The sequence below is a fragment of the Notechis scutatus genome, chromosome 8, assembly GCF_049901735.1.
Source record: "Notechis scutatus isolate UNSWTSFEM ecotype Mainland chromosome 8, rNotScu1.2, whole genome shotgun sequence".
In the NCBI taxonomy this organism is placed as follows: domain Eukaryota; kingdom Metazoa; phylum Chordata; class Lepidosauria; order Squamata; family Elapidae; genus Notechis; species Notechis scutatus.
The window spans coordinates 22,799,867-22,821,642 of NC_142016.1; the positions used below are offsets into that span (position 1 = coordinate 22,799,867).

General features: G+C 44.4%; 2 protein-coding genes across 2 annotated transcripts; one reads left to right on the forward strand and one right to left on the reverse strand.

Annotated features, from left to right (window-relative positions):
- Positions 1-2,228: 2,228 nt before the first annotated feature.
- Positions 2,229-8,463, forward strand: PRR19 (proline rich 19). The gene is made up of 3 exons (XM_026681453.2): positions 2,229-3,204; positions 5,807-5,970; positions 7,202-8,463. The coding sequence occupies exons 1-3, from the start codon at positions 2,229-2,231 to the stop codon at positions 8,360-8,362; spliced, it is 2,301 nt and encodes a 766-aa protein (XP_026537238.1). The 3' UTR covers positions 8,363-8,463.
- A 2,357-nt stretch (positions 8,464-10,820) lies between these two features.
- Positions 10,821-17,691, reverse strand: LOC113421161 (uncharacterized). The gene is made up of 2 exons (XM_026681410.2): positions 17,574-17,691; positions 10,821-15,148 (listed from the first exon to the last, which is right to left on the reverse strand). The coding sequence occupies exon 2, from the start codon at positions 15,094-15,096 to the stop codon at positions 12,202-12,204; it is 2,895 nt and encodes a 964-aa protein (XP_026537195.1). The 5' UTR covers positions 15,097-15,148; positions 17,574-17,691; the 3' UTR covers positions 10,821-12,201.
- Positions 17,692-21,776: the final 4,085 nt, after the last annotated feature.

Below are 21,776 nucleotides of genomic sequence, written 5' to 3' on the forward strand. Positions count from 1 at the left end.
GCAACTGCCCGAGCACGAGACAAGCAGGGCGGGCAGAGGAGGATTGTGCCGCCCTGGCTGCTTCCGCGAAGGGGGCGAGGTGGGGGTCCAAAACAGAGGGGATAGGAGTGCTGGGATACGTGGGAAGGGGCCAGAATAAGAGGAAGCGGGGGGCTTAAGCCCCCTTTGGAACTTCTCCATTGTCTCCCCTTGCCTCTTTCACCTTTGAGGTAGATCCACACGCGCGCGAGCCTTGTTCGCGGCTTCCTTTTCAGGAGCTTCTCATCTTACCCAGAGCAGTTTTTACAAGTTAAACATAAAATATAAAATAAATCCCAGCAGGATCCGTCCCCGCGGGACAGTTGATAATTTCCCTGGAGGTTAGGTGGGAAAAGTCTAGCTGAGCAGTTTTCTTGTGACGGGAGATCGGTCTCATCATAAAAAAAAAAAAAAAAACAGTTGCAGTTTATTTGCAGGTATGCTGATTTGCATGAAATATAATCCGTTTTGCAATGGCGTAGTAATGCCTGGGGTTGAAGGTGTGGGATGCAAACATATTAGGAAGAGTCTTGTAGCACTCTAAAGCCAATTGGTTATGCGTGGGCATCGCCCAAGGCTCATATAGCTATTCTGGAAACTTATATTTTGTATTATTTGATTTGTCAATTGCTTACAAGATAATAGCTGTAAGTATAAACATGAGTAAGAATACAGGAAATAAGTACGAATACATGGGGACCGTAGGACAGGGATGGTAGGCACAATTGTGCACTTATGTATGCCCCTTACAGACCTCTTAGGAATGGGGTGAGGTCAAAAGTGGATAGTTTGAGGTTTGCACAGCAAACTATGAGGGTCCTTGATGCTTTCTGAGCTTGGTTGTTTTCTTGCAGACATTTCATTACCCAAACTAGATAGCATGATCATCCGTGCCAACATCTGCAAGAAAACAAGCTCAGAGAGTATGAAGAATCCCTCATCTCAACACTAGGCTACAAATATTCTCCTTTATAGAGGTTGGTTGAAAATGACTTTTTGATATAAATGGCCAAGAGTGTGTATTCTGATTTTGAAAACACCAGCTGCCTTAAGCAGCTTTTTGTACTTAGGTTCAACCCTAATTTTCATATCTGTTACTTTATGTGCTAATAATGATTTACCTTACAGCGTAAGTGTAAAAACTGACAAAAAAATAAGAGCGCTTTGCATTTTGAAGGAACTGTTATTGTTAAATTTATGCATACATAAATTGTTTTCATGGTGATGAGATATTTTCACATCGTTAAATCTGCCAGATTTGATTTATGAATAAAAACTAGCAAAGCAGTACTTTTAATGTTTAGCTAATTTATTTTGGTAGAAATCAGTCTTCCAGAATTGTATCTTATAAACTTTGCCAAGGAAACTGCAGGGACTTATCCAGGCAGTTTCCGAGAATTGGCCATTATTGAACAGAAGAAGAAAAATTATATAATGGCATGGGTGTCTAACCTTTTGGCTTGCCTGAGCCACAGTGAGTGAAGAGGAATTGTCCTGGGCCACATATAAAATATATACAGGTAGTCCTCGGCTTACAACAATTCATTTAGTGACCGTTCAAAGTTGCAGTGGCATTGAAAAAAGCAACTTATGAACATTTTCACACTTATGACCATTGCAGACATCCCTGTGGTCATGTGATTTAAATTTGGATGCTTGGTAACTGGCTCATATTTATGACGGTTGCAATATCCCGGGGTCATGTGATTCCCTTTTGTGACCGTCCGACAAGCAAAGTCAATGGGGGAGCCAGATTCACTTAACAACCACTTAATAACTGCAATGATTCACTTAACAAACGTGGCAAGAAAAGTCATAAAATGGGGCAAAACTCACTTAACACATTTCTCACTTAGCAACATAAATTTTGGGCTCAGTCATGGTGAGATGTTGAGGACTACCTGTAATATGGTTAATATATATAAATAACAACCCTTTATTTTTTTATATTTTTTTATAAAGGCCTTGGGCCAGTCACTTTCTTTCAACCCAATTCACCTCATAGTGTCCTTGAGGGGGAAATAGGAGGAAGAAAGAGTATTAGGTACATTTGCTGCCTTGAGTTACAGTTTTTATAAAAATAAATAAATAAAGACATGCTTAAAAATAAATCTGGTGAACTTTTCTCAAGGGAGAAAAATTAGAATTAATATTTTATGAACTACCAGGGTTTATTCTTTCTTTGCTTCCATCTAGGGGCTACTTCCAGTATGAACCTTCGTGACAAGGGAGAAGGGCACGCACCGCCTGGTTTCCCTTCACCCCATCCACTGAAGGTACCCCTGTTGGAAGAAAAAGCTGAACGAAAATTGGTCAGGGTCAAACGCCGTCGAACGCGACGGGAACGCAACTACATCAAATTTGGCAGGAAGGCTACGGGCAAAATTCCAGAACAGAAACCCAACCGCCAGGGCCTGAAAAAGATGCTGGCCCCTTTCTGGAGCTCCCAGCTTAGCAACTGTGCTAAATCAACCCCCATCAAAGGGAGCCATCTTGCCAAATCCGTGGTCATAACCCAGAACAGATTGACACAGCACCTGGGCATCTTTAACAGAGAGGTGAAATCCGCCGATATTGAGAGATTATTGAGTCCCAAGGCTGAGCATGATACCCTGGATGTAACTCCAATCCAGAAAGCCAGCGGAGGGCTGTTGGGAGAAGAGATACAATCCTGTAGCTCTCTTGATACAAACCAGAAATCTATTCCCGGAGAGCAATGTGAAGGCACTTTAAAGGAATTGAACCCAGGGCACGAGGATGCTCATTTGACGGTAACGCCAGCCGCCCCTGCATCAATCAGAGAGCACCATCCTGTAGCTGTTGTGCAGGAAGTGGATGCAGGCTACAAACCCTCATTGGCATCTCGTGCCGCGACCTTCGATCAACAGGCTGCAGAGGAGGAGGATTTCCAAAGCAGCACAACAGCGGCTGCAAACGACAAGGAAAACGTGCCTCCACCTCCCGCAGAAGGCGCTGAGCTGAGGAAACGCACCCATCTGGCAAAGGAACTCGCTCAGGACTTAGAAAAACTGCTAGATCTCAAGGCAATATTCCCTGGGCGTGATTTAATTGGGGAAATGCGGCAGGCGGTTATCAACGCCGTACTGCAGCAAAAGAAAACCGTGCCCGATTGGTCTGCTTTGACGCTGCTCAGGAAAAAAGCAGGTAGTTGTAACATGGACGCAGGTAAGAGGTGTGAGTGTAAACCCTGTTAGAAGGGCTGGTGCAAGGCAAGCAGCTTTGTGGCAGACCCGGAGTTTTGTTCTCAACGCTGAAGACAAAGGGGCTCCTTCCGCAAAAGGATCGTATTTTTCCCCAGCCTCCCTTGGCAGCCTGTTTTGGGTTTCCAGTGCGCTTTAAAGAGAAAACAGTCGAGCAATTGTCTCACAAATCGAGTGGTTTTAAAGCAGGGGTGTCCAACCTTGGTAACGTTAAGTCTGGAGGACTTCAACTCCCAGAATTCCCCAGCCAGCTTTGCTGGCTGGGGAATTCTGGGAGTTGAAGTCCTCCATGCTTAACGTTACCAAGGTTGGACACCCCTGTTTTAAAGTATTCAGCACAAAAGCTTAATTCTTTTCCAGTTCCTGTAACTTTGATCCATCCTTCCCCAGGTTTCCTATCTATCCCAGCCTCCAGAAGTACAGACATACAGTAGCATCTCTTAGAACCGTGATGGTGAACCTATGGCACAGCCATTTATGTGGGCACACGAGCCTCAGCCAAACTTACCTGCACTGCGCATGTCCCAGCTGATTTCTGGCCCGTTTGAGGCTGTTTTCGCCCTCCTGGAAGCTCGAGGGAAGCCTCTGCAGCTCGGGAGGCTGAAAAACGGGCCTTCCGGAAATGCCAAAACAGGCCCATTTTCAGCCTCCCGAGGCTGCAGAGGCTACCCTCGAACCCCGGTGCAAACGGCCTCCCGGGCTCCAGAGGCCCTCCGTAGGCTGAAAACAGGCACTTCCCGGTATTTCCGGAAGGCCCGTTTTTGCCCTCCCGAGACTGCAGAGGCTTTCTTCGAGCGCATGCACGGGGGGGCACATTGCATTGTGGGCGCTGGCACGTGCGCACTTTTGGCGCACCGCAACGAAAAGGTTTGCCATCACTGCCTTAGAACAAGGGTGTCAAACTCAATGTCATTGAGGGCCGCATCAGGGTTGTGTTTGACCTCCAGGGTGGGTGGGAGGGGTGGGTGGTGAGGTGGTTGTGGCCAGCTCGATGTCTGGGGCACCTGTGCACCTGCATGCAGCCCTCCTGAGCTCCATTTTCATTGGCAGAGACACCGCAGGCCAGTCCTTCGCTGTTTCCAGGACAGCTGATCTAAGCATCCCATAGGCTAGATCCAGCCCACGGGCCTTGAGTTCGACACCTCTGCCTTAGAACCACTTAAACCACCTCTTTTCTTGGAGTTTCACATCAGCTGGAAAGGGCAAGCATGCCCAGGAAAGGAAACAGCTGCTTTAAGGTTGCCCAGCTGGTGCTGTGTGCCTGCTCCAGGTCACATTTTGTCCTTCGAATGCAGATCTCGGCACAGCTTTACTATCCACCGATCTCCGAATCAATAAAAAAAAAAAAACAATGCCCAGCGCGTTCCCATCGCTGATCCCTGTCCTGCTTTTATTGCCTCTGTTCCCAGTCACCGCAGTCACCTGACTTCCCTTCAAGATGATGGATGACAAAGCCTTACTGATGTTACACTCAGGGTGGGGTTTAGAAGAAGGGAGGGATATTACTTTAATGCTAGTATAGCAAAGAACAATTTGAGCCTTTTCACTCGAGGGCTGGGGATGAAATGAAATGTCACAGGAACAAGGAAAAAAAATGTGACCAGAGCATATTTTTGTATGGTGGTATTTTCCAGTTGGTAAAAATAAAAAATCACTGGTCCCAGAAAAAAACATAATTACAGGTAGTTCTTGACTTATGACTACAATTGAGACCAGAATTTCTGTTGCTAAGTGAATTTTGCCCCATTTTAGGACCTTCCTTGGCCACCGTTGTTAGATGAATCACTGCAATTGTTAAGTTAGTAACACGGCTGGCTTTCCCACGGACTTGCTCGTTAGAAGGTCATAAAAAGATTATGACATGGCTCTTGGATGCTGGAACCGTCATAAATATGAGTCAGTCGCCAAGCATGTGAATTTTGATCATATGGCCATGGGGATGCTGCCATGGTGGTATGTCTGAAAAATGGATCAAGTCATTTTTTTTCAGTGCTGTGTTGTAACTTCAAACAGTCACTAAACGAACCGTTGTAAGACTACCTGTAACTAGTAAGGCTTGAATTTTAACAAAACGTTCTGAATGTCCCATCTATATATATTACTGCTGCAGCACATCAGATAGAGATTGGTGGGCCTTTCATAGGAACCTTTACTAGCAGATACTACAGATACTGACCTCCAGGGACAGTAGTTAAAGCTCTCAACACCCCCCCTCCCTTTCCAAAACACTTTGGCTGACTGGCTAGTGATGTGTTAAGAAGGGCAAGAGCTGAAGTGGAGGGGATGCCCAATTTTCCAACCTTATCTTGCCACGTGTTCAGAAAAGTGGTTGGTGGCCTGTTTTCCTACTACCATGAGTGGGAGAGGAAGAAACTTCAAGAAACTTATTCACTTTCTCATTTCTATTTCTTGCAACACTATTTCCTACGGTGTGGTGAATCTGTCCGTCTACAAAAGTATATACAGTAGATTAATCCTGGCTTTATTTACGCTGATAGAATGTGTTTTGTAGATTTGCAATTCCTGGGATGGGATTCCTTGCATTCACTTACTGTGCCCTCTTTTAGATGTCAAGAGCCCAGATAACAGAGGCCAGAAAAAAATGCTTTTGGAACAGAAATCTAGCAACTGCAACAGCAGGAACTCTGAGCAGAGCGTTTCTCTCAAAAACCAAAAAGAGCGAGAACAAAATTTCCTTACCTGTTTCTCTCACGATCCTACGCAAAGAGCGGTAAGCGCAGTAAACTCTTGAGGCCATTTCTCCATTCTGGATGTTAAAAGTGCTACCTCCCCCTTCTTAGGTTGGCATCAAGATGTAACCCCGTAAAATTTCTAGTCTGAGCCCTCGTGGCGCAGTGATTAGAGTGCAGTATTGCAGGCTAACTCACTGCCCACAGCCAGAAAGTTCAATCCTGACCTGCTCAAGGTTGACTCAGCCTTCTGTCCTTCCGAGGTCAGTAAAATGAGCACCCAGATTGTTGGGGACAAAATGCTGACATGGTAGACAGTTCAGAAAGTGCTAAAAAGCACTATGGAGTGGCATATAGGTCTTAAATGCTATATTAATGGCAACTTTGCAGTGCTCATGGCAAACCCCACTGCTCAGATTTGCTGGTATTTTATAGTCATTGTAGGCATGTGAATTGGGCTCCTCTGATTTTCCTGAAGGGATCCCAGAATTCCAGGTAACATGGCCAGACTCCTAATATATATGGAAGGTGAAAAATGCTGGCTGGGGAATTCTGAGAATTGAAGTCCAGAAGTCTTAAAGTTGACTGATTTGGAGACCCCACCCCCACCCCCGATCTGTGCCGTGTGGCGGCAAAGTGGTTAGAAAGTTTGGCAGTTTGATTCTTACCAGGCTCATGGTTGACTCAGCCTTCCATCCTTCCAAGGTGGGTAAAAGGAGAACCCAAATTGTTGGGGGCAATTATGCTGATTCTGTAAACCGCTTAGAGAGGGCTGTAAAGCATTGTGAAGCGGTATATAAGTCTAAGTGTCAACTCATAAAACATTTCTATGGTCTTTTTAGAGTTGCCAACAGAAAGGGAGGGGGAGCAGTGTGGCAGCTTGGAAATCGAAAGTGCATTCCATAAATAGTTTATCAGAGAGAGTAACTAGGTGACTGAAGTTTCTGCTGCGCAAATTTCTAACTGGAGAGCATGATTGATGACTCTTGGCTATGGATGTGTCTCTGGAGAATATGAATTAAGATACACCAGGGGGTGGGCGAAAACCAGGATCAAGGGTGACAATGAACAATGTGTTTCAGAGTCGGCTACACCCAGACAGCGCCAGACCTTTTCACTCCCAATAAATCCTTTTGAACTTTTGGAAGTTTGGCTCGAGACTCATGATTTAATTGGGGTAACTGCCAGAATCCTGACACTAAGTGCTATTGCTATATGCCACTGTATTCTATTCACCTTTGACTGCTCTGTAGTGATTGTTTCTCCGTACAGGCAGATGACAGACTATGCCAAAGAGAAGATTTTGAGCTGTTCGCTGCGTCCGAAGTACGCAACCCACACAGCTTCTTCTTAACGGCAGCTCAGCCTCACTCCCTCCTGTCCACATCTTCCGAGAGTGCGAATTCAGCCAAGAGCTCCTTCGCTCTTCCAGAGGAACAACGTTCTCCGCCAGCGGTCAGAACTGCTCGGCCCTGGGAGCAAAGCCTGGGGGAATCCAGAGGCAGGCAGGAGAGGTCCGAAGGCAAGAAGAAAAAATGGCCCCTGAAAAAAATGGCTACCTCCAAAAGGCCTCATCCACTTCGCCAACCGCTTGCCACCCGGGATTCCTTTGGATCAGCTGGTCTTGGCAGAAGCCCCAGCAGCTTCCTTTGGGCCGATCCGCAGCCATATCCTTTCGCCTACAAACTAAGCCCAGATCGGTGGACTTTACGGGAAGCGGAGTCCATCCCAGTGTACAACTTGCATCCTTCACAGGAGCTGCACAATTCTCACCTTCTAGATTTAGGACTCGCGACCGTAGAAAAAGCTGCCCCGGAGCCCCAGACTTCTTTTGACGTCTTAAAAAGTATCTGGAGTCCTAAACTGCCCAGTAAGGAAGCCAGATTCCCAATCTCCCAAGCTTTGGCCTGTTCTTCTTCCTTGGCTCACTTGCCACTGCCTTCCCGAGAGCTGAACTCAGAACAAGGGCAGCCGAAGGAATTTTTCCAGCTCAACGTCATCACCCAACAGCCTCATTCCTTTTACAGGCAGTGTTTTCAGCCAGAAATCTCTTCACCCAACAGGCCCCCTCAGCTGAAGAACGGACTCTCCGCGCGAGGAAAACCTAGGCTCTATTACCAGAAGGTCTCTGCCGAGCAGGGGAAAACCTCACACAATTACCAGTTCTGGGGGTTGGCAGAGGCCTCTGAGAAAATGCCGAGTTCTAGAGAAAAAAGAGCTCCCAGACCCGGGAGCCAGATGTGTAGTCTGGAGAGGCTGCTTCATTTGGGAAGCGCACAACAGCTGCAAGTTTTACAGCAACTGCCCATGTCTTATTTCCCCCCTTCTGAAGCTTTAGACAAGGGGAAATCTCCTCTCTGCACTTTACAGGGCCACCTGTGGGGCCAAGCCAGCCCTGAACCCTGGGCCTTCCCGAGAATGAAGTTGTACTGAAAACTGCATTGTTAAGAGAAGCTTGGAAAAGAGAAAGAAAGAAAATCACTCAGCATGAATAGGAGAATGGGAACTAGCATTAGCCACATTGAACCTATAATTGCATCTCTCTCGATCATTTTGTTCTGTGATTTTTTTTCCCGTCATTTTTTTTTTTAAAGCCCATTTTCTCACAGAAAGTCACTCACAGAATTATAGTCTCCTTTTTCCCCCCCCAGGTAAGCCAGCCCCGTGAGGCGATTGCTTTCCAAGAGAAGATGAGGGTTTGGTTCTCTTTTCATTGTGTTATGATGAGGCACAAAAAATCACATTACCAATCTTCATTAAATTACATTCTAAGAAACACAATGCCGTTCTCTTGCTGTTTTTGAAGGGAGGGAAACAATTCAACTGATTTTATTTTTTTCACAGGGCAGGAATAAAGCTCCATCACCATATCACAAGGATACTTTTGATAGGGTTTGGTTTGGATTGTCGTTCTGAAGCTTTTGATGCCTCGCGTCCCTTTTGCAATGATAGGGTGTGCTGTAGTGTTGACTTCTACAACGTTAGGTCTGCAGCCACTGTTCATGATATGGGGAGGGATGTGCAGATTTCAGGTTGCAAGAAGTGACATAAAAACATTTGCATTTGCATAATTAAGTATTTACTTTACTCTTAAGAAGTAAAGGAACACTTTTGATCACCTAACCATGGGGATGTTATAATAGTTGTTAAGTATGAAAAATGTGTCATGCCCCTGTTGGAGTCTGAATCTGAGGAGGAAGCAGCTGACAGAGAATGGGAGTGTGGCTCCGTTGGCTGTGGAGGAAACTGGGGAAGGGCAAAATCTGGCTGGGCAGTGCAGGGAAGAGGGAGGGACAAGGGAGAGGGAGTTCAGAGGAAGACCCAGGCCCACCCCGTTTTCATCCTAAGGCACGCAGGGAGGAATGGAGAAGAGAGCAACATGGGTTGCATGGCTTATGGGGGAGGAAAGGGCCCTGATTTCCTTCATTAGCCACAGCTGGGAAGACAGTTGATAAGAAAGTCAGGCTGCGTGCGGCAGACTGCTTGGAGCAAACATGACTTTATCCTGTGTTGTCGTGGCTTATCTGTGTTCCTGGCATCTTCCCAACCCTGTGAGTTTTGCCGTTTCTTCAAGTTTGAAATTCTTGCTCCTGCCCTGCCAAACTAATTACTTCAGTTTGGCTTGTTTGGACTTTAAGTTACAGTTTGTGTTGCTCATGTTTTGGACTTAATTTTCTGCAGTCAAAGGCTGTTCCTGGGAGAGTTTTTCTCCAGCCAGAAGGTAACCTGGGCATTGGGGGTGAAGTTGAAGATAATAAAGGGACTCTTATTGCTTATCTGACTGTGTTGCCTTCGTGCCACGCCCCTTTGGGTCATCACAAAATAGTTATAAGTCATGTTTCTCAGAGCCATTGTCACTTTGAACAGTCACTAAATGAGCTGTTGTAAGTCGAGTACTACCTGTACTAGCAGAGAAACCTAATATTTTTCCCTGGTCTATTTTGTTTCCACGAGCAACGGGGTACAGTTCTTTTACTGCCACACAAAACCACATTTGAGGCCATTCGTGCATCCATCTTGGAAGATTCTCCCTGGATGGCCTTGTTTCTCGCCTTGGTGTTCCTGCTCGGTATGCAAGCATCACACTCTTAATTCATTGGTTTCCCCCCCACCCCTCCTTCCTACCAGGAGAATACTTGAACAGATTATATCTCAGTTAATGATGCTAGATGAGTAAACCACCGCAGCAATAAGTTTAGGGAGGAGTGGGAATTGCTCATCGAAGAATCGGTGCCAGAACTTGTCTAAACAAACAGAGGAAATCGCAGTAATTGAACACATTATACTGAAACCGATTTTCAAGCTAAAGGAATTTGGAAATAGACTGCTCTGCCTTTGGAAGTCACGGGTGGTTAGAGATGATATGTCACTTGCAAACGATTACACTCATCTTCTGCAGATGAATTCCCCCCCCCAAAAAAAGAATACAAATTTGTCTTTGGACAGAAGCCAGTACTGTAGAGACTTCCATGTAAGGATCTCTGAATTGGCCTCCATTGATGAGGAAGTGCTTCAAAGGGGGAAATCCTTCAGGAAAAGGATTACAGATTAACAGAGTTGGAAGGGACCTTGTAGGTCATCTAGTCCAAGACGCACACCCCACCCAAGCGGGAGAATTTCTGCTGTTAAGCAAGCTGGATGTTAAGTAAGCCCTACTCAATTGCGTAACCTATTTATTTATTTTTATTTATTTTAATTTTATTTGGTTTGTCAATTACTTACAAGATAATAGGTACAAGTAAAAACATAGTTATGAATACATGGATACCTATAAGAAAAATAAAAAAAGAAAGAATAGGACAGGGACGGTAGGCACGTTGGTGCGCTTATACACGCCCCCTACAGACCTCTTAGGAAAGGGGTGAGGTCAATAGTAGAAAGTCTTAAGGTTAAAGTTTTAAAGAATTTGCCATGGTTGTGGAGTGAATCCAGTTCCCCTCTGACTTTCCTTGTCAGGACTGGCTGGGAAGATCACAAATAGTGATCACGTGATCTGGGAAGCTGCAACTGTCATGTGCCAGTTGCCAAACACCCGAGTCTTGATCACATGACCATGGGAATACTGGGTCAGTTGTAAGTGTGAGGACCAGTTGTAAGTAACTGTCTTCGGTGTCATTGTAACTTTATACGGTCACTAAACAAACAGCTGTAAGTCAAGAATACCTCTACTAAATGAAAGTTCACAAGTGTTTGTAACTGTTGCCATGAATTTACTTGGATGTGTAATTTTGCTCACAGAGATCATTCTACTAGTCCTTCTCACAAATGCATGAAGATTAAACGGAATTATCCCATTTCCATGACTTTTAATTTTTTGAAGTTGGCATACACAATTGCTAAACCACTTAAAATCTTGTTGGTGATTCTCCACATTTCACTACAGAAGCTTATATTAATAAAAATGATTCATTTTTATTCATTCAGTCCATTCATTTCATATCATAAACTAGAGTAGTTCAACACATTTCACATGTCAGGCTAGCCTTAAATGGGGTTGAGATACATACGTGAACCACATTTAGCCGTGATTGGGTAAATTTGGGCATCATCGCATCATATGTGAAGGCATGTTTTGCACGTCCATTTGCCAACAGACCAGTTTCCCCTGGAGGAACTACACAGTGAAAATGAATTTAAAGTTACCTGTTGCATGAGAACATCAGAAACCTGAGGCTCTAATGTTAATGATAATACCAAACAATAAAAAAAAGCTCTGATCCAACCAGTTTTTGTCTAACCAGGTATATTTTTATATGTTTGTCACATATTCTACACATAATGTCAACTCATAAAATATTTCTATGGTCTTTTTAGAATTGCCAACAGAAAAGGAGGGAGGAGCAGTGCAGCAGCTTGCAAAACCGAAACTGCATTCCATAAATGTTTTCATATATAGTTTCCAGGCGACTGAAGTTTCTGCCATGCAAATTTCTAACTGGAGAGTATGACGGATGACTCTTGGCTATGGATGTGTCCCATTGGAGAATATGAATTATGATATACCCAGGGGGTGGGGGAAAACCAGGCTCAAGGGTGACAGTAAATGATGTGTCTCAGAGTCAGCTACACCCAAGTAGCACCGGCATGTCTTCTCATAAATCTTTGAGCTTTGAAAATCCGGCTAGAGACTTAATGTTTTAAATGGGGGTCACTACCAGAGCCCTGACACATGATCATTAACAGATGGAGGAAGGAAAAAGTGCATGGAAACAGGCCATCTTACAACACTTCAATATTCCACCACGCCATTCTTCCGTGTGTCCCAAATGGATTCAGGGTAGCAACAAGCTCGTATCTGACGTCTCTTCTTGATCAAACCACTCGGTCATTTTCTCCTCTTTGTCCTCTGAATTACTGGCCTTCAGGGCCATCCTCAACTTAGCCCAGAACAACCGCTGAGCCTCTGGATCCGGAGACCACGCAATGTAGGTCTTCTTCAGCATCACTTTCCGCATCCGGTGATAGGCAGACAGCTCCCTCTCAGGGATGGCTTCTAGGATAACAGGAATAAGGACGTCTTTCAGTTCATCAAAAAGCCGGTAGCTGGCAAGCTGAATCTCCATGGAGCACCATTCACTCTGCAGGTACTTCCTGCTGATAATACAAATGGTGTGTCGGCTATTGTGGATGCTGTCTACTATATTGTCTATTATGTATCTCCCGGGCTGAAAGTCTCGATGATGGAGGCAAAGCCGGAAGGTGGGAGCTCCTGCTTTCTCTAGACTGGGCACCAACTGTTTGAGCACCCAGCTCTCGTCCGCGGAGTTGTAGGAGACGAAGGCGTCGAATTTGTAGTGCTCGTCTTTGCCTCGCCTCCAGTAATCGTTGACCCAAGCGCGCAAGATGTAGATGTGATACTTGATGTGCCAGTAGCTGCGGTGGTAAAGGAAAGGTAGCAGCATGGAGAGCAGCAAAACTGGGAAGGTGGTGGAGAACAGGTAGAGCCCAATGTCTTGGAAGCAGACATGGGTATCAAAGCTGTAAACGTAACTAGGCTGCGGTCCAGAATTGCAAGAATAATTGTAGAGGTAGACCACCTGCACCCGTTTATTGCTCAGCCAATTCTGGAACCAAATATTATTGCAGGTGCAAGCCAAAGGGCACTTGCGTAGGTCGAGGTAGCTGAGTGACGGAAGAGCTTCCGCCACGCTGCTGTTGAACGTCCGCAGCTCATTCTTCCCTAACATAAGATAGCGCAGGTTGCTAAGGTTGCCAAAGACCTCCAGAGTCAGGGTGCGAAGCCCAGCGTTCTCCAGATTGAGATTTCTCAAGTTCTTCAGGTTCTTGAATATCCCAGGGGGGAAATCCCCCCTGCCGTTGCTGGTATCGGACAAGGTTAGAAGTTCCAGCTGCCCTAAGTCATCAAAGACATCCGGGGCAATAGACAGAATTTTGTTCTCTGACAGGTAGAGGTTGCGCAAAGAGGTCAGGCCCTTGAGGAACATGGAGGGAATGACTCTCAAACCGTGGGGTTGCTGAGACTGAAGTTTGAGGTCGTAGACTCTGCCCAGGTTCCCAAAGGGGGGTTGCTTGAGCTGATTCTTGCTGATAAAGTATATCTTATTCCCCATCAGATCTAGCACTTGGAGCGTCCTCTCAATTGGATGGAAAAAACTAGGGCTAATGTACTGGAGGTTGTTGTTATCCAGGTAGAGATTGGAAAGGTTCTTCAGCCCTTCGAAGGACACATTGGACAGCTGGTGGATATTGTTTCCCCCGAGATCCAAAATCGACAGCTTCCCGAGACTCTTGAAGGTGCCGGGGAAGAGAACCGAAACATGGTTGTTTCTGAGATTGAGGACCTGGAGGTTGCTCAGGTCACTAAAGCTGTCGTTGTAGATATCCGTCAGAAGGTTGTTATCCAAACGCAACTCCCTGAGTTGTTTCAAACCCTTCAGGGCTTTTGCGTGGAGGAAGGCAATGCTGTTGATGTTTAGATGGAGCGTGGTCAAATGAGGGGCGTAGTGGAAAGCTGAACTTTTGATCGAGAGGATGCGGTTGAAACGGAAAGAAATGGTTGTCAGCTCCGGGAAGGGAGCTGTTTTCTGGCAACCCTTCAGGTGTTTCAACAAATTGTGCTCCAACAACAACTTACTCAAATGGCTTTGCGCCGTGGCGTTCAACATTTGCCTCATACAGTCCACTGACCGGAGCCGATTCCTGGAAAGGTCTAGGAGCTGGATGGGAGGACAATCTAGGAAAGCTTGGTAACTCAGGTTCCTCAGGTTATTGCTCTGCAGATGGAGGTCGAAAGGACGGTTGGATTTCCTAAGATGCTGGCACACCTTGGTCAGCTGGGAAACTTTGTTTAAATGCAACCCAGAGTAATCCAAGCTGCGAGGCTTCAGGTCAGACATATCCAAGAGCTGGAGAATGTCGATGTTGTTCCCCACCAACTTTAATCTTTGGAGTCTTTGAAGGCTAACATTAGCAAAAAAAGAGGCATCTGAAAACTTGTTGTAAGAGAGGTCCAGCACCGTGACGTTCCCCAGGAATCTCGGCCCCGGACCTTCCATCTTACAAAGGGAATTGTTGCAGAGCTTAAGGTTATACAAGGAAGGAGGAAACCCCACTCCCAGCTGAAGGAAACTCAGATTATTGTTGCAAAGGTTGAGGTATTTCAGCTGGTTTAATTTCTGCACGCTCCGAATCACGACATCAAAACTGTTCAAGTTGTTGAACTGGAGCTGCAAATCTAGAAGGCTGGGTAAGGGGCTAAAGGCCTCCAGATGGAGCACGCTCAAGTGATTATTGTGCAAGAGAAGGAGGGTGAGGTTTGCCAAGCCAAGGAAAATGCCTTTGGAAAGATTGGTGAGATGGTTACAGGAGAGATTGAGCCTCTCTAAAGCCCCGAGGTTTGCAAAGGCCCCCGCTTCTATTTTCTCCATTTTGTTGTAGCTCAGCTGCAAGTTCTTCAGTTGAGGAAGGTGACGGAAGCTCCCATAAGGCAAGACTGGGATGGTGTTATGCGATGCGTTGACCACTTCGGCGCTATGAGGGAGGTCATCTACAATACTGGAGATATTGTTCAGGAAACGCTGCATGCACTTGAAATACGAAGGATCCTTCATGTCTTGGATGCAATTTCTGAAGCCGTAAGCGGTTATCCCCTGAGGGTTAAAGAGGACAAAAGCCAAGAAAAGATGTATGCAGTTCATTTGGCCCATGGCTGAACAGGGTTTTTTTTCCAATCCCCAACCTCTGAATCAGTGCTGATACCTAGAACCAAAACACAAACAAACAACACGAATGTTTAAAAAACACTTCTAGGTGCACCAATTAGGCCATCAGGGTTTTTTTTTAATGGTAGTGACTGAACAGAAGGTGAAGACTTTTTAAGGTGCAATTTCTACTAACAATTATAATTGAAATACTACTACTACTACTACCACTACCACTACTACTACTACTACTACTACTAATAATAATAATAATCAATTGAAGGTCAACCAACTCAGAGTAGCCTGCATTATTTCCCCTAGCTTCCATTCACGGGTCTTTTGACCCAGGCTTCATCAAACTTAATTAAACACAAACTTGTTTTAAAAGCAAAACCTATTTTAATGCAACGCTGGGAATTATTTTCAGTCACAGCCAAAACTAACTTAAACAGATAAGCACACACCTGTCAGTGCTGTAGAATGCTGCCAAAAACAGAAGTATCCAAATTAATTATAACAGTACCAGAAAAAAAAACGACCAGAATACACAGAGCTTCAAAAAGGACCCAAAATCTATTGAACTGCTTTGCTTCCTGCAAAGTTTTCGTCATTGAGGTCTGACTTTTATCCCTTATGGGAGGGGCAATCACCTCCCAGCCTTACACCCGAGTCACCCCTTCTGTTTCAACTGCTCTCGCCTTCTAGCGGCTCTGCGCACACGCGCTCTGGGAACAGGCCAGAGGTGGTATTCAGCGGAAATTTTGAGAAGTTTGGAAAACCGGCAAATATCATCTCTGACTGGAGATTTTACAGTATCCTTCCCCTGCCACCCCCACCAAGCCACCCCCACAGAACCAGTAGTAAAAAAAATTGAATCCCATCTCTGGAGCAGGCTCCCCTGGGTCCTCTGCTTCACTGCTGCCAGAATCTGAAGGCTCCAGAGGCAGCACCCCACTCCCAGATGGCCCTGGCCCCATCCCTGCATCGGATGCAGGACCCTCGTCCGAGTCCTCCCTGGACTCCCGGACTGGTCCCCTTTTGTCCTCACTGTCAAATACCTCTGCTGTCTGCACTGGCTGCCGGCGAACCACAACAACGGGTGCAAAGTAACTGTGGCAAGAAAGAATTAAAACGGGAAAACCATGCAGGTGGTGAGAGCCCCTTTAGTTGGGTGGTAATCAGCAGGACAAAAATGGGGAAAGTATTAAGCAGATTGCTGATTTTCCACTCCACCTGCAATCTCTCAAAGCTGTTTTAAAAAAAAAAGTATAAAACATGCCTATTTATACATCACACGGACTGAAAAACCCTGGATACCCCAGTTTAAAAAAAAAGCACTTGAACGTAATTTCTAACCGTGGGCAAAGAATGCTTTTAATTCTTTCTGTGGGTAGATTTACATTGACATCCATTATTTTATTTGAGGGGGGGGGGATGTGATATGCATTAAAATAAAGTAAGGTTCGATCCTGTACCCCCTCCCACCTTGGTTTTACCAAGGCTCTTTCCAATGTGGGCTGAAGTTTCTGCAATTAATCAACTTTTTTTGTTGCCCCATATGCAAGATAAAAAACACACACACCAGCTGCTTGCTTGCTTTTCGCATATGGCAATTGACGCTGTGTGGTGCACAACAAGTGGCAAATATGATTTTCTGGATCTCTGCTTGAGGTCTCACTCTTTCCTCACTGTTCAGTCTGTCTCTACTATTTTTGCACACTGAGCAAGAACTTCATAGCTCTAAACCCGTATTTCTCAAACTCAGTAAGTTTTAAGTTGCGTCGACTTCAACTCCCAGATTTCCACAGCCAGCTACACTATGCTAGTTGAGGAATTCCTGGAATTGATGTCCACACATCTTAACATTGTTGAAGTTGACAAACAGAGATAGATACAGATTAACAGAGTTGAAAGGGACCTTTAGATCATCTAGTCCAACCCCTCGCCCAAGCAGGAGACTCTACACCATTTCTGAAAGAGGGCAGTCCAGTCTCTTCTTGAAAGCTTCCAGGGATGAAACTCCCACAACTTCCGAAGGGAAATTCTGTTCCGTTGGTTGAGAGTCCTAGAAGTTTTTTGAGAGCCAGTTTGGCCTGCCTGCCTGCCTGCCTGCCTGCTTCATTCTCAAACCAGCAATATCAGGCACTCACGACTGCAAGTTCTAAAGTATCTTTGCCCAACCTAAAACACACAAATTCTTCCAGACAGACAAGAGGCCACTCACAGCCTTTTGCAAATATTGTAATACTGAATCCACAAGCCCGAAGGAGTCCTTGCTCTCTTCTTCTTATTATTCTTTTAAAAAGCATAAACTACCTAGCAAACACCAATGTGCCTACCATCCCTGTCCTATTGTTTCTTTTTATTTTTCTTATATGTATCTATTTCATGTACTCATAACTATGTCTATACTTACACCTGTAATCTTATAACCACTTGACAAAATAAATAAATAAATAAATAAAACAATGAGAAGCTCTGACCTGTTTTTCTCCATATGCCTCAGGTCTCCACTAATACAGCAAGCTCAGCTTCAGGCGAGTAGACGCTAAAATAACTTTTCCTGCCATATGTGCGAAAGTTTAAAAATGCATTCTGCTTATACAGTCATTAAGAGGGAAGTGAACTAAGTTTCTGTTTTCGCTTTTCTGGCAGCCCCAATGTGTTCTCTTTTACAGTCAGCGAGGCAGTGGATAATAGCAGAAGCTGTGATTTGGGGTGTTGCTGGTGAAGAGGGAAAGCAGTAGCACCCAACATATATGGACAAATAATTATGCAGAGTTTGTGCAGGTTCTTCTCACATTCTGGTAGTCCTCTATTTACGAACACAGTGGCGGTCAAAAATTTCTGTTTCTAAGTGAGATGGTTATTAAGTGACTTTTGCCCCACTTTATGACCTTTCTTGCCACAGTGGATAAGTGAATAACTGCAGTTGTTAAGTTAGAAACAGGGTTGTTACGTGAATCTGGCTACCCCAATGACTTTGCTTGTCCGAACAGAACAGAATAGTTGGAAGGGACCTTGGAGGTCTTCTAGTCCAACCCTCTGCCTAGGCAGGAAACCCTACACCACTTCAGACAAATGGTTATCCAACATCTTTTTAAAAAACTTCCAGTATTGGAGCATTTACAACTTCTGGAAGCAAGTTGTTCCACTGGTTAATTGTTCTAACAGTCAGGAAATGTCTCCTTAGTTCTAAGTTGCTTCTCTCCTTGATTAGTTTCCATCCGTTGCTTCTTGTCCTGGCCTCTGGTGCTTTGGAGAATAGCTTGACTCCCTCTTCTTTGGGGCAGCCCCTGAGATATTGGAACACTGCTGTTATGTCACCCCAGTCTTTCTTTTCATTAAACTAGACATCCCCAATTCCTGCAACCATTCTTCATATGTTTTAGCCTCCAGCCCTCTAATCCTCTTTGTTCCTCTTCTCTGCATTCTTTCAAGAATCTCAACCTCATTTTTATAATATACTGACCAAAACTGGATACAATATTCTGAGTGTCAGAAGTTTGCAAAAGGTGACAATTAAAAGCATGGTTACCTAGTCAGACTATCTAAGTGGATTTTACAGCATCCAAGAGATACTTGCATGGTATCTCCTTCCCCACTTTTAAATAAGAAGAGATCAATTGGTTGATCTTTTTAATCTCAGTTTTATTCCATTAATGGAATTGGATAACACTCATATGGCTTCAGATAATAAGGGCGCTTAGCGAATGAAGCTTGGCTGGCTACAGTTGGCTCACGAGGTAGATCTATTTTCCCAAAACATGATTTGGTTTTAACAAAACAACCTGTTGTAATGATGGGGCAGTCGAGTTGTTTGATCATGAACAACTGAATCATGATGATCTTTATTGGAGTCTAGTCTTGCATTTATACACATTTTTAGTTATCCTCCATCACTGGTTAACTTTGGTTACTGCTTAACTTTCGTTACTGTTTAGCACAGTCATCCATACAATTAATTATCTCTAGTTAAAGTCTAACATATGTTTACTTCCTCTCTCTAATCCTCTTTTAGATTAGTGACTTTGTTTACCTGAGTTGTATTTGCTTGGAAACATTCTTTATCTGAGGTTTGCCATCCGAGATTGGAACATTCCTGCAATTACAACTCTACAACAACCCTCTTTCCCCCCCCCTCAAAAAACCCCGCTTTCTGTTCTAGAATTTCCAGTATGCACTATATTTCACTTTTTAAAGCCTTACCGAGCAAAAAAAAACATATGAGGGTAATGTCATTCTAGATGAGCTGCAGGTTTCCAAGGATGGGGCTAGCAGCATTTTGACTTTTTGCAACAGAACTCCAAGAGTCACCATTCTCAGAAGATCAAATGGAGAAGTCGCTCCCTGATTCAATCATTCAACTGATTTGAGAATACAGAATACGGATGTGATAATAGGAAGTTCGGGAGTGACAGCATTTCTGCAGATGTTGAGGTTCCTAATTGGGACGAGAGGCCTGGCATGGCCGTTGTAAAGAAAAGATAGCCTTCTACCTTGAGTTGGCATGTGGACAGCTTTGGTTTTGAACTCTGCACTCTAGCCTGGAAGATACCCCAGGAGCTGCCCCACTGGATAAAGGGGTCCTAAGTGCTCTCTGAGCTTGGTTGTTTTCTTGCAGGCATTTCATTACCAAACTAGGTAACTTCATCAGTGCTAGAAGGGAGGAGGAGAGTGGGGTCCTTAGTGCTCTTTGAGCTTGGTTGTTTTCTTGCAGGCATTTCATTACCAAACTAGGTAACTTCATCAGTGCTAGAAGGGAGGAGGAGAGTGGGGTCCTTAGTGTTCTCTGAGCTTGGTTGCTTTCTTGCAGACATTTCATTATCATACTAGGTAACTTCATCAGTGCTAGAAGGGGAGAAGAGGAGGAGGAGGAGGAAGGGGAGGAGGTGAAGGAGAGTGGGGTCCTCTCTTTGCTTGGTTGCAGACATTTCATTATCAAACTAGGTAACATCATCAGTTCCAAAAGGGAGTGGGGTTTGCTCTTTGATTATAAAATATTAGAAGACATTCTGTATTTACCAGAATTTCCTGTATTAGGAGAATGAGATCAGTACTCTGGTCATTACCAAGTCAGAATTAATGGAATAGCTATAGAAACACGGCAAGCCACAAAAGAAGAAGTGGCAAAGATTCTCCCCAAACCATACCAGCAAATTTAGTCAATGAAATAGCAGTAAACAGACTGGAAAACATCAATCTAAACATTAGCTCAAAGAAACGAAACTAAACAGAATGTTCAAACTGTTGCACAACTATCCTTAATTTAACAAGCTAGAAAAATAACCCTTTGAACCATCTAACAAAAGAACAAGAGACATCATTGCTTAATGCATTGGATAACTGAGAAAGCGAACGAATAACAACAGGGGGGCGAAACCCAATACATTTCCACTGATTGTAAAAATAGTTTGATTTTATCGATCATATTAATTAAACTACAGACTGTCTAGAAGAATGAATATTCCAGAACATATTGGTTTTGCCATATTCCATCTGTCCACAACACAGAAAGCCATAATCCAGATGGAAAATGGCAAAACCACGATGGCCCCAGATTTGACAAAGGACAGACGTAGGCCTCTCTATTCTTTCCAAATTTATTCAAGCTGTATGCTGAATATATACTGGGAGAGGCTGGACTTTGAGAAGATGAGCATGGTTTTAAACTTGGAGGAAGAAACAACAACGATATATGCTCCGCCAGTGCCACCGACCTGATAATTAAAATGCAAACGATGTGGAAGTTCTAGAAATGCAAATCGAGGCATACAGGGGAAATACAGTAAATTTAAACATGATTTTCCAAAGTCCCTGAAGGCAGGAGAAGTAGAAATGAATGGAAACTAATCAAGGAGAGAAGCAACCTGGAATTAAGGAGAAACTTCCTGACAGATAATCAGAGTTGGAAGGGACCTTGTAGGTCATCTAGTCCAACCCCCTGCCTAAGCAGGAGAGCCTACTGAGAACAATCAATCAGTTTGAAGTTGTGGGTGCTCAAACACTGGAGGTTTTTAAAAAGAGACTGGACAGCCATTTGTCTCAAATGGTATAGGGTCTCCTGCTTGAACAGGGGGTTGGACTAGAAGACCTCTCGGGTCCCTTCCAGCATTATTCTGAGTGATTGTTGAAATTACTCTACTGCAGAGAAAAGGTACGACAACTAACCTCAGAATTGTCTGAATGCACCAGCTGATTTTGCCACATATGAGGAATTATTCTTCCCTTAGGCTAAAGCCGTATTTCTCAACCATGTCAACTTTAAAATATAGTGCAGGGATGCTGGCTGGGGAATTTGGGGAGCTGAAGTCCACTTATCTTCAAGTTTGGGCACATCGAGCTCAACGTAAGGGAGGAAAACTGCCCTGCCATATGGAGGCTCATCCAAAGTTATAAGAATTAGATTCACTTTGCTTGATAGGATGGGATCCCTGGCTTAGGGTCTTTACAATGGCACTGAAGGATAGGATAGGACAACATGCTCAGTTTATACTTTTATTGTGTCTTTTTTATGTTGTTTTACTTTAGATTGGAAGCCGGGAGTTGGTTATAAGACAGGAGGCTGTATAAACATTCACGTCAATAAACAGAACTCAGATCAGTAAAACTTGATCAACTCAAAAACTCCATAAATAAAACTCAGAGAAACAAACAAAGCCCCAAGCTCCAGCCCCACCTTTGCA